This window comes from Melospiza georgiana, chromosome 13, assembly GCF_028018845.1.
Source record: "Melospiza georgiana isolate bMelGeo1 chromosome 13, bMelGeo1.pri, whole genome shotgun sequence".
Lineage (NCBI taxonomy): Eukaryota > Metazoa > Chordata > Aves > Passeriformes > Passerellidae > Melospiza > Melospiza georgiana.
The window spans coordinates 12,558,528-12,571,932 of NC_080442.1; the positions used below are offsets into that span (position 1 = coordinate 12,558,528).

Below are 13,405 nucleotides of genomic sequence, written 5' to 3' on the forward strand. Positions count from 1 at the left end.
AAAGTTACCTGTAACTATTTTGGATGTTTTTGCTGCTCATTTGTTAAAACTTTCTTGACTAGGAGTTACCTTCATTAGCAAGAATTTAACTTTTGATTTGATAAGTGATTCAGAGATGAAGCAGAGCTATACTATTCCTTTCTGCCTATATTTGTGACAGTTCTACAGACATAACTCAGCTATTTTTTGAGAATTCATGCACAATACTGTTCCTCAACTGGAAAAATATTGATACAGCCTCAATCTGATCTGTATGTAACCTTTCAAGATGAAAGGGCAAAAGATGCGTTTCTTAAAGGTATCCTCTCCTCCAGTATTAGAGAATACTGGACATCACCACCACAGGGTAATATTTATGTAAAAAGGAGTTGCTGCTCTGCCTTGAAGTGAGCCTTTTGTTTTTGTAAAAAAAAAAATAAAAAAAAATAAATTCAGAGTAACACAGAAAAATATGGGTCATTTTTCCTCCTTGTCAGCTTTACTGCAGTGAAAAATTTCTCCATAGTTTTGCTTACAATTCTCCTGGCTAACAGTCATTGTTTAATTTATAAAATAGCTGCCAGGACCAACAGGCATGTTTGTCTCCTTTCAGAGGACTTAAACAGCAGAGAGTTTAAAAAGCAGATACTCCATTAAAATGAGTTTATATCATATCTATTCAGACTTTACAAGACTTGGCTTGAAAGCCTAATCCATTTGTTTCTCTCAGACTCCTTTACATTTGCCTCTTGCCTTGATGAAAGGGGATGCACTGAGTGCATCACAGCAGTGATAAGAAAAGCAGCTTCAGTCCCCTTATCAAAACACACAGGGAGTGAAGGATGGTCCTGCCCAGACAGATGTTCCTTCTCAAGCTCATCTAAACTTCTCATATCCCAGGTATTGCTTTGCATTTTCTGGGCATTATCTCCTAAAGGACGAATCAATGATCCCAACAGCCCAGGGTGGAAGCCAGCACTGCAAGGATGGGCTGGACCACGCTGGGCAATCCCTGCAGCTCTCCCACCACAGCACAAACACAAACTGGGCACCAAAGGTGTTGGGGAAGGTGAAACAGGAAAGCCTTATAAATATGAATGCCTGGCAAAAGATTGTGAGAATATAGAAACTGTAAGCGAGATTGAAATGAAAGCAAGCTTTGAGATACCTCAGTTACTGAACAACGGGAAAACAATGGTGTGGCTGGCTAAAGGTAATCCCCTTTTGATGGAACAACATCCTCTGCTTGCAGGCAGCTCCAAGGGTCAGAGCAGACCCTAAAGCTTGGCAGAAGGGGCCCAAAGAGGAGTTTTTAGGGTTTAAAATGTAACAAGTATGGTAATGTAGGGATTCTTATAGCCGTATGGAAATGCTATAGGATTTGTATCTTGTACTAGATTGGTTAGTGAGAATCAGAATATTCAGCACGGAAGAAGATTTATTGTATTGTAACAGGAAGCTCACTCTCTGATCCTCTTCACCATGATCTTGCCTTCTCTCTCTTTACCCCTCTCTCCCTCTTTGGTGCCTGCTCCGAGCTGTGGCTGCAGCTCCCAGCAGGGCCCTGCACCCAGGCCCTTTGCAATAAACCCCAAATCCCAGCAGGGCCCTGCACCCAGACCCTTTGCAATGAACCCCAAATCCCAGCAGGGCCCTGCACCCAGGCCCTTGGCAATGAACCCCAAATCCCAGCAGGGCCCTGCACCCAGGCCCTTTGCAATGAACCCCAAATCCCAGCAGGGCCCTGCACCCAGGCCCTTGGCAATAAACCCCAAATTCCACAACCTGGCTGCAGAGATCTCTGGTCTCTGTCCATCCCTATCACTCCTGTCCCCATCACTCCTACCCAAAGGAATGTCCCTGCAGCTCTCACAGCAGCCCCAGAGCTCCCTTCCCCAGGGGTCAGTGCCAGGGAGGGGAGGCACAATCCCTGGCCTGAGGTCTGAGGGAGCACTGGATTTTCTTTCTCCTCCTGCTCCCCTGTGGGTCACAAAGCAACTGATACAGAGACAACATCACCAAATCCTCCTGCATTGCCTGCCCTTGATAATGGCACTTGAATCCTATCACCTCCCACTCTTGTGTCCAGCCAGAGAACCATAGAGAGCATCACTGATCCTATCCCTCTTTTTCACCTCTGAATGACCACTTCCAGCCTTTGAGAAAGTTTCACAGATGTCCTCACCTCAGCAAAGTTTAATCAAGGATTTCTCACAACAGCTGAACTTTAGGAGGCTGGAAACACTTTTTACTCCAGATCCCATCTGTCCCTCAGTTCACTCAACAGTTCTGAACAGTGACTTCTTCCCAAGCACAGCCCTCCATTTTTCAATCTTTTGTTAATGAGCAATTCCACATGCTCCTTGAAATGATTATTTGATTTAGGATGCCCTCAAATTATAAGCAGCCCACAGTTATTTTAAGTGTATGCTGCATCTTTTTCTTAATGAAGATTAATGTTATACTTGCCCTGGGGCTATGTAGGAAGGAAACATTTGCGCAATAGCAACTTTTAAAACTTTCTCCAGATTGATTTATGTGTTTATTTGTTTTCAACTTTGGGGCCTTTGCAAATGATGTCTTTAGTCTTCTGATGGAATACTGGCATCCAGTGATTTACAGCTGGCTAAAAGCAAGTGTGTGGAGGGAAGATTATTTGTCTCTTGATCCTCACTGAGGGCTAGATTGAATAAAAGAGTTTGTATAAACTAAGCTAACCATAAAGATTTAAAGTCATTATGTAGAGCAAGAAATAAAATAGTCCAACAACCAAAACAAAATGCCAAACAGTGAGCTAAAACAAAGATTAAACCTGCCTTCAGCTACACAGGAAAAATCATGCTCATAGGAAGGCAGAGTTCCTGAAATGAAGTATTGATTTTCTGCTGAAAGAATTGTAAGTATAAAAGGACAATTAATTTTTGGACTAAGCTAACAGTCACATTATTGCTCTCTGGGTGAAGCAAGAAGCTCATCTGTCTGTATCTATCCACAGCATTTGACTCCTATGCTCAGAGGCAGTGAGCTTTTAATCAAAACTAGATTGTTAAGAATATTAGAGTATGATCAAGTGTCCAGGCTATTCCTGTAGAGGTTTGAGCTTCAAATTGAAGGTGACTTTGTTTGACAAACACACACGGTACCCCTCTGGAGCAGCATCTCACCTTCCCTCCTGGCCACTCACCTCCAGTCCCTGCCTGAGCACCCCTGTCCTGCTGAGTCCCCTCTCAAGGGTTTGGGGCTCATCTTTTGCCTTGTTCTCCTCAGCCTTCCCATCCTACACCTTGGAACTCCTGTCCACAACCATGTGCAAAAAGCCAGGTTTGTCACCCAGCAAGCATTGCTGGCTGAAACTATTTTGTGTGCCAAAAAGAGAGTATTATCCCAAACCAGACAGACCAAAAAAAAAAAAAAAAAAAGGCAAATAATTAACAGCTTTTAAGTCTTGCTGTATCAGTTCAGATAAATCAGGCAGTTTTCTTTAAACAAACCATCCAAGCCCTAAATAAATATGCAGACTCCCGAGCAGGATCAATTCAAACCTGGCTGATCTTTCACTATGATTTAAAAATAAGATTTTCTGCTTGTTTAAGAAGAAATATCGATATGACCTCAGGCTTGAGCATTGCTTTTCCTCTCACAAACGTTCTTGCAGGGAATGCGTGACAGTGAATCCACGCTGGGCACGAGTGGCTCTGGAGCTGCTCCCAAGCTCTGACCGAGTGTGTCCCGCCCCATCCCGTGAGGAGCAATTGTCAATTATTCTTTTTTTTTGCAGAGCACCCCGGTGAGAGCAGCTTCTGCTTCCAGGTCTGGCTGGAGGTGAAGCCGAGCAGAGCCCGGACGCCGCTCAAGCGCCACCGACCGAGGAAACTTTTGAAATATGACTGCAGGGAGGATTTCATCTGCACAATGCTGCTCTGCTGGGATGTGACAGGCTTCCTACCCGGGTCTAGAAGGTACGGATCTGCTTCATACATGAAATCTCATGAAATTCGCTTCATACATGAAATCATTTCTCTTCCCTCCCTTTGCCTCTGCTGTTTTGGGAAAGGAGTATAGAAAGAAAAAAAACCAAAACCCCCCCAGAGAAACAACAAACCAGAACCAGACAGGGTTTTGTAATAAATCCTAAGGGTTGACATGAGTTGAAACATGATTAACCAGCTCTCTGCAATGTATGTGGTTCATTATTAGTTTATATTTAAAGTGACAGTGCCATGAATGTCAGCTCAGGAAAAAAAACCCCAAAAACATGTATTTTAAAGTATCTTGCATAGGTAGGGCTGATTGCAAAACTCAGGCACACTGATGAGCACAAATGTTACAGAGAGCCTGTAACAGAGCTGGAACACTAAGGAGGGTGCCAGCACCCTGCATTAGGTCATAAAAATTAAATATAATCTCTCTTCTGTGGCAATCCCTCATGTAAAAGGCACTGGGAAACAAAACGACCAGCAAAGACCAAATGCTCAGGATGGAGTCCTCAGTGAGGTAAAGGGTTCCTGATCCCTGACCCAGCTCCAGGGACTGTCAGAACAGAAACAGAAAAAGCCTGGGAGCAAGGCACCAAACCTTGAGGATGCCAACCCCTCTGAAGGGACACAGCTGCTGCCTGCTGGTGGGCACAGAGCCACTCTTGGTGCTGAACTCCTCACCCAGCACAGCTCCATCCCTGGCTGAGCCTGCCTGGGGCACACACCAGCTCCCAGAGAGGTCACAGGGGAGAGACTGCACTGAAACACCCCGGGGGTTTGCAGGAAGACAGATTCAGGATGGCTAAATTGCCAAATTGGAACCAGGGATTGTTTCTTTGTTTAGACCTAATCACATTTTCAACAAATCTGAAGAATATTAAAAAACCACAATTCTACAGCTTATTGCTGTCAAGCTGGGGGAAAAAAATGTAATTTTCTACAATTCAGCTATTCAGAGAAAATTTGATCAATCAAGTGTGAAACTTTATAATTGTTTCTCCTGATATTTTCCCCCCAACACACACACAATACTGTCAACATTAACCCTGCTAGCAAACAAGAGCCAAACATCCAGCCAAGCAGTCTGCAGCTGGAGAGAGAGCTGATTTCAACAGCACTGATGGATTTCACACGCCAGACCAAGGAAAACCAACTGCAAAACCCCTCTGCTCACCTGCACAGCACATCCCAGGGCTGGGATGGAGGGCAGGGGGTGCAGGCACAGCATCCAGCATGGAATTAGTTTGTTTCCTCCTGGGATTCACTTCCACAGCCTCTCCAGAGCTGGATGTGCTGCTGGGCACCAGGGGAGTGAGGGAGGGCAGTGCAAGCCCTGGCCAAGGAAATGGGAATTAAACAGGAAAAGTTGTGCAGCTGTTACAGGGATGGAGGAGCACAAGGAGATGGCAGACAGCAGGACACAGCAAGTCCATGGGACATTTGGGAGCTGGACTTCCCCAAGAGGAAACAGTCCCGGTGAACACATTCTTTTGGATTTGGGGATTATTTTTGCATTTTTTGCAAAATTTGTGATCACATCTACTTTGCATTTGGGGACTGTCTCTTGCCCGATGTAGAACAGCAGTGAGTTCCAGCCACAATAAATTAATCTGTCCCAGGCACAGCCCCATTCCAGCACCCAGCTCTGCTCAGCACCAAGGGCTCCTGCCCTGCCAGACCTGCAGGAGTGCAGGAACAGCATGAACAGCACCAAAGCCTGCTGGCACCAACCTCCCACAGCTCACATGAGCCCTTTGATGAGCCAGAGCTGCAAAGGAGGCTCCACTCTGACACAGGCAGGTGAGCAGCCAAAGCCAGCCCCAAGCAACACACTGGCCATCAGCAGTGACTGCGTGCAGAACAGTGCTCAGCATCAAAACATTACTGAGTTTGTGGGGGAACCAAAAGGAGAGACCAAAAACATGATTTATACACCTCAAGAATTCAGCTTTCTTGGAAAAAAAATATTTCTAGTCCTACTGAAAATGTCTACTTTTGTCAAAACAGATCAATATAAACCTGAAATCATTAGGTTCAAGCTGTCACTGTAATTTACTGTGCAAGCCAGAGCTCAGGTGCCACAGCCTTTCACTCTGCTCTCTGGGTAAAGCCTGCTAAAGCCTGGCTATCCTTCCCAAAATGTGCTTTCCCCTTCCAGCAGAAGAGAAACGTCCTCCAGGCACAGTCCTGAAGCCGAGGGATGCAGCACTTAAACCAGACTTATATGAGATTGAGCGATGCCATTTCGAAGAGAAAAATCTCCAAGGGAATAGATCTCTACTTGAAACCTCTGATCATTTTCTGACTAAATTATTCATCTTTCCAAAGGGAAAATGAAGTTTTCCCTCCAAGATCAGTACTGATGGAAATTACCAGGTAGTTCTGCTATTCTGCAGGAGGTCACTTAGGGTGAAATGATCCCACATGGTACAACAGCCAGAGTGTCAGGAGGGGAAAAAAAAAAATTAAAACTCACACCCATCCTTGTTGGACCTTCACAAGAGCACTGCAGGGAAAGACTGGGATACATTTGCAGTTTTGATAGCATATTTTTTTCTTTTGTATTCATAAAGTATTCACACTTAATACTCAGCTTTGCTGACAAACCTTTTTCTCATCAAATGAAGTTATAAACTGCAATGTAAGATCTCTTGGCTGGGGAAATAGAGTGGTAGCAGAGTCTCTGGGGAATATTAGACCCCTGACCAGGCAAGGTGAGCATTACAAGCCTGACCTCACTCCTCAGAGGTTTCTTCATGAGCTCCTAAGGATGTGACTGGTAAATACATGAGATCATGAGATGTTTGCTTGGTTTCATTCACTTTGTGTCATCAGCTTCTTTTCATTTCCCTGGCTGTCGCAGTAATTTCTGTGCTTTCAGGAAATTAAAAAAAACCTGACATCCTTCTGCTTAAAATAGACTCAAGAGCCCAGCTGATTTGTACTTGCCTTGTGGGATCTAGGAGGTTGTGAGGCTGGAAAACCACCTGAAAAGGAGCTAATTATGAGACAGGGAAGAAACTGTGAGCTTGTAAAATAAAAGGTCTTCAGCTGACCCTGAGGAAGATTGGCAGGGCTCAGGAGATCAGGAGTGCCTGGGACACCCAGGGCAGCTGCAGGAGCAGAACTGCAGCCAGATGTGAGGCACCACTGCAGCAGCAGCTCACTGCAAACACAACCAGGCAAACCTGGCTGTGGAATAAAGCTGGGATTTCCTCACTGTGTTAATGTAGTAACAGAGAGCAGCTGGGCTGTTTGATACCCCAAATCCTCTCAATATCTTTTTGTTCCCATCTCTCCTCTCCAGTAAAGCAGGGGCTGCTCTTAGGTTGATTATTGTATTTGATGTGAATGACTTTGTTGTTTTGTTTGCTGTAAGAGGCATTCCACATTCCTGATCCTCTACACTGTAATCCCCAGCACTTGTCCCTCCCACCTTGGCCAAACATGGATGTCAGGAGAAGTTTCCCCATCCCTGGGCAGTGACTCAGTTCTGTGTAAGGTCAGCTCCTCTCCTTCAGCTCAACTGTGCAAAGCAGGCTGTGTTATCAGCTGGTGAGCTGGCCAGAATCAAACTTTCAGAGGGATTCCATCCCTGCTGAAGTCATTTTGGTTTTGGATTCAGGTGAGGAGGCCAGAGAGACCTTCAGCTATGCAGACATCTGCAGTGAATAAGATAATTCTTGTTCTAATCACATAATCACCTGTACCTCTCTGGTTGATAAAACATCCACTTAAAAATTATATTGCTCTTAAAAAAAATATTCTACTGCCTGGAGAACCTTGAGTAGCAGAGATTAAAAGATTATGGAAAATAAGTATGCATAATTTTCACTTTGCTTTGTGCCAGTGAGAGACAGAGAATGTTTGGACAGAGAGGAAAATTGGAATAGAAACAGTCTGCTCTGCCATTTGTCTGATCTTTCACACTAGCAGAGGAATGGAAATATTTTTATGATTAGGAAATGCTGAGACAAGAACAGTGTCTGTGCCTCTTTTAGGAGATGATATTTCAAGCAAATAGTGCTCATTCACTGTTGCCTCTCTTTTCTTTGTTAACATCTCTTTTTAGTGTCTAATATTTCAGCAAGAAGCATTTGTGGGCCAAATTAAGGTGGAGATGAGGTTTCTTCTTCTTTCAGCTCTCATTCAGCTGAGCTACAACATTTCCACTGGGTTTAATTCCCTGCAAGAATTTAGTAGACCTGTAACAAGTACCTGTGTCTGGTACTGTCAGAACCCAGGACATTGCTCTGACTACCCTGGAGGACTCAGGACCCTGGCAGGGGGCTCAGAGACCTTGGCATGGAGTCAAAGACACCCATGCCTTTGATTTTGACCCATAGAAACAATTACCAGCTTTGTGTGAGGAGTTACAAGTCACAAGAGTTTGAATAGAATGATGGTGAATTTATCACAGGGTGAAAAAGTAGAATTTTGGGGTTTTAGCATGGGGGTTCAAGAGGCAAGATGGAGGAATCTGGGCATGTCCTGTTCTTCTCTTTCTTCTTCTTAGCCTGCATTTTCTGCTGTGATGGTGGCACTTTTGGATTGGTTTAGAGTAGAGACAAACTGTCTAACGTAGGTGATAGGTACTGGAAAATTGTCAATAAAGTACACGTAGCTTTTAGTATAAAAAGATAACACTGCCCTGAGGGCGGTCAGTGTGCCACGAACCAACGTGCTGGAGAGATCTCAGCAGGTCAGAGACAGAATTGTAGATAAAAAGTAATAAATGTTACTAATTAATATTATAGATAAAAAATAATAAACAAGCTTGAGAACCAAAGCCAAGGAATTCTGTCTTCTTCTTCAGTCTTGGGGCTAGGAAAAGGAGACTTTCCAACGCCTCGGCATCACCTCGACACCAGATACCCCATCATGGTCCAACCCCTGATTTTCCCCAGCAGTCCCTCGTGCCTGACACCCTGTTTGTTTCGCAGGAGCTCGATGATGTTAGGAGCAAACTCCAGCTGGGCTGAGGAGCGGTCCCAGCCATGGAGGTGCCCACCCCAGAGCCCGTGTACGTCGACGTGGACAAGGGGCTGACGCTGGCCTGCTTCGTGTTCCTCTGCCTCTTCCTGATTGTCATGATCATCCGCTGCGCCAAGGTCATCATGGACCCCTACAGCGCCATCCCCACGTCCACGTGGGAGGAGCAGCACCTCGATGACTGACGGGGCTCCCGGGCAGAGCCAGGGGTGCTCTGCTCCTTGTGCCACCCACAGCCATCCCCAGGTGTGCAGGGCAAAGGCAATGTCTCCCAGAGCACGTCGTGGGAAGTTATTTCTGCTCGGCGGGTCAAGGTATCAGCAAGCCATTCCGGCAGCGGAGTTTACTACTATGCAGCAATTGTTATTTTACAGTTGTCTCTTATTTTACGTTTTAACTCAAGTAGCACAAGATTCTCCAGATTTTCCCAATATAACTCTTGGTCTAGCACAGTTTGTCCCACCCTCAATATCACCCACAAACCCAGGGTAATGCCATAAAAAAAAGCAACCCATCAATGCCATGAAAAAGCAACAAGAGTATTCTGTCTTTCCTGGAAACTGATTGTTTCAAATATTGATTGCTTCCTCAGTCACTGTGGGTGCATTTTAGGAAAGGCCCAGGTTTCATACACCAGAGCATCACTAAGTAGAAGTGCTGCAGTACCTCTGGCTAAGGAGAATTATACAAGCAGGTTTATTCTTGCCTCTGATCCTGCACTTGCACTCCCCACCCCACTGCAGCCATAATTCCAGTGACCAGGATACTGAGGCACTCAGATTTGGGGGTCCTGGGCTGCTGTAGACCCCACAGCACCACCTTGCTCTGCCCTAGTCATGCAAAAAAAGCCATTTCCTCTGTCATGGGGCCTTGGATTAGTCAGGCCACTGATTTTGAGCTTGGTAGGCACCAAAAATCCCTGGAGCAGAGCCTGGACACCGCTGGTGTGAACTACATAAAACCTGCTGTGGTTTTCAAAGAGTGATTCCACATGCAATTTCGCCCTTCTTTTGCTCCAGGTGTACTTCAGTGGGATGAGACAGGACTAGAATGACAAGGACAATGAGCAGAGAGACTTTTCCTCCAGCTTTGTCATTCAGACTCCTCAGCATAACATTTACAGGCACACACAATAGTAAGCATTCTACCTCGGAGAAATTCAGCTTCTTCAAAGGAAGATTTTTTTCCCCACAAATTTGTAAGGTACATTTCCTTCTCTCAACTCATTAAGACAGTCATTATGCAAGAAAGCAGGACATGGGAGCTCTGAAAATTTATTTTTTACCTTTGAAGAGTGGGACTGCAGCATTCCAAAGTTCTCAATTCCTCAAATTCTAAGGTTTGATCATGCCTGTCTTTCCTTTCATGACTACATGTTCAACTTATGGGATTGAAGGGAAACAATTCAGAGCAGGTGCTGCTAGCACCATGAGCAAAAAAGGCTTGAAAGCACAAAACTTCAAGAAAGGCATTTCTCCATTTCCCCTCCTCACCATCCCACCTGACCCCCAGGTTTGTGCCATGAGACCCCTCACAGTGGGTGGGAAAGGTGGAAGCAAAGGCTGTGGCAAAAAAATTGGGACACAGCCTTTGTAAGGCACTGTTCTAGCCTGACAGATTTGTTTGATAATCACACAAGTCAACTTTTATGTGCCTCAGTCTACTCATCAGTGAAATGGGTGTAACAACTTCATCTTGTCACACCTCATTTTGTCTGTCTAACAATACCAGAAAGCACCTGGAGAGGCTCAGATGGAGACACAGAAATGAGGTTCTCACTCACAGCTCCTCCTGCTAAAACCAACAGGGAAGGTCTGGGTCTTGTTACCCAGGCAGAGCACTTGTCCAGACCCCCATTTGCTCTCTCATTACAGAATTTTGGGCCAAGCCAAATGGCACCTGGCTTTTTTACATAGCCCACTGGTTTCTGAGGATGTAAGGTGCTCAACACTGCAAATCCAGAGATCCCAAAACAGCAGGCTATCAGGCATATGGAGACCCCTGCATGGATCTTTTGAACCACACAATTTCTGCTGATCTCCGTTGTAGGAGATCCCTTTCCTGAGGCAGGGAATGCAAAGATTATCTTTCCTCCTGGTGTCCTCTACAAGAGACCTCCACTGCTTCCATCACCCACTGCAGATTGCTCCTCAGGCTCCTATTTAGCCTCAGCTTCTGCTAGCCAGGTAATCACCAGTAACTGAGCACTTTTTCAGGCTTAAATGTTAAACGTTCATCATTCTTGGAGCAAACCCACTGTTCTCTCTTATTGGTGGGCAAGTCTATCTGTGCCACAGGAATGGATGTCCCAGCCCAAAGAACAACTTCTGTTCCTTGGGCTAAAGTTTGGAACCTGTTTTTTTGTCATTAAATCTTGTATCCCTCTAGTGGGGCTATTCACAAAATAAGCAAAATAACAAAATTAGATCCAGGCTAGAGACACTTTCAGTGTGCAGATCACCTGGCTGAGCTCACAGCTGGTGCAGAGCAAGGACAGAGCTTGTCCTCACACCTCTCAGTGCCAATACTCCCCTTGGTGTTGATCTGCATGCAGGACTCTTTGGCAGTGGCACACATCACTGACGAGCCCCAGTTCAGCTAAGGACTTATTCAGGTGCTCAAGTTTAATCCTCTGAGCAGGCTGCCCACCTACAGAGCCCAGGGTCAGTGCTGTGGCATGTTCCTGGCAGGGCAGGGACAGGAGCACACAGCCCTTGGAGCAGCAAAGCCTGCCTGAGAATGGAGGGTTACAAATGCTGGGGAAGCAAATTGACAAATTTGCTTTGCAGGGATGGTTGCCACTGTTTTCTCTCTCTGTCCAGCTGAACAAACCATTCTATGGATCTTCCTGAAAATCCTCATGAAAAGACCCCTCTGGGTAGCTTTGTTTTCTAATAAAAAGGCACTTGTCCTCCTGGCATAGCCTGTCCAGTCCATCCTTCTGTTGACAGAAAATGTCTTTATAAAAATCTGGATATTCACATACATGACCACACAAAAGTCAACGAGATTGTTTTTATAGAGAAAATGTAAATGTATTGATCTCCTCACTCTTGTGACCAGTGACAAGACTTGAGCCCGAGTTCAAGGAGCCTTTGGACAACACTGAGGCACATGGTGACATTTCTGGGATGTCCTGTGCCAGGCCAGGAGTTGGACTCCATGATCCTGATGGATCCCAACTCAGCATATTCTAGGATTCATTCTAATTTCTGCCTTTCCCCACTGGTTACAATCACACAGCCTCACTCCTCTTTAACCAAAAGCAATACTGAACATCATGCCTAAGCCAGACATTTCCAGCTCCTTCCCCTGGAGCCAGGGCTCTCCCAGCCCAGGTGAGTCCGTGCAGCTCTGGCTGGAGCCAGGGAAGGGCTCTGCCAGCAGGAGCTGCACCACTGGGCTTGGCAGGAATTCCAGCTGCATGCAACAAGTGCCTCTGCTAGTTTTGGCTCTTTTTTTAATCATCGTGCCATACTACCAGCAACTGCACTCAGAGGATGCAAGTCAAACTTGTTGCAAGTGTATTTATCTAACATAATAAACAGCTTCGACATGGAAACCTCCTTGCTGTCTCTGTTGTGGTTTTCTTACAGTTGCCAGGACATCTTTAGAAATACTCACAACACAACATGATGTACAAGAAGGGCACACATTCCTGACAGCCCTCCTTGGGCAGTGAGAGCAGAGATCAACTCCCTGCACCACTACAGATTCTTGGAGCTGAGGGCAGAGCTGATGGAGCCCCAGGTGTCCCTTTGGCTCTGCAGAAGCTCAGCCATTCCAGCCTTTCCAGAGGGGCTATTCCAGGTTACTCCCTTGGCCAGGAAGAGCACTCAGCTCCAGCTCAGTGGGGGATTCCAGCATCTGTATTTCAGCAATTCATTATCAGTAAGAAATAGCATACCAAAGGAAATAGGGCCACTGAGACTGGAATCCCTCCTGCCAGCAGCTGAAAATGAGGAGCATGGAGCATCTGTGGGGGTCTCTTTGAAGGAGCTCCAGAGCATGGGATATGCAGGGTAAAAATCACCCAGGGAACTCCTCCTCTCAAAAAAGATGAAGAGATGAATTGCTAATTCTTTCATCTTGCAAAAAAGAGCTCTGTTGCCTGAAAGCTGGGTGCTTTATAGATCTGCCTGTCCCTGCAGCAAGTCCTCTGGCAGCAGGATCTCTGTGCCTGGAACCCAGTTTGCTACAAAGACTGAGCCCCACTGATAAATCATTACTGCTCTCCTGGTCAGAAGCAGGGACTGGAGCCTTTACTCTCTTTTCTGTACAGCTGCCCTGGCTAAGGTAAGAGCAGACCTGAACTGAGGCCAGCAGCAGCTGAATTTGAGCAGACACCCTGGAAATGTTTTTCTGGAAGGAGCAGGGACTGATGGCAAGGCAGAGACCCACATGATGCTGCTGCAGCCTGGTGTCCCCAGCCCGCTCTGGGTCATTTCAGTCTCAGC

The 13,405-nt window shown here is 45.8% G+C and overlaps 1 protein-coding gene across 1 annotated transcript in view; it reads left to right on the top strand.

The window, feature by feature from the left end:
* CTXND1 (cortexin domain containing 1) overlaps positions 1 to 12,497 on the top strand; it is a 36,936-nt gene extending 24,439 nt beyond the window's left edge. The window contains exons 2-3 of the mRNA XM_058033366.1: positions 3,758 to 3,938; positions 8,900 to 12,497. Coding sequence (XP_057889349.1) covers positions 8,954 to 9,133 — 180 coding nt within the window. The 5' untranslated portion in view covers positions 3,758 to 3,938; positions 8,900 to 8,953 and the 3' untranslated portion in view covers positions 9,134 to 12,497. The remainder of the gene's footprint in view (positions 1 to 3,757; positions 3,939 to 8,899) is intronic.
* The last annotated feature ends 908 nt before the right edge of the window (positions 12,498 to 13,405 follow it).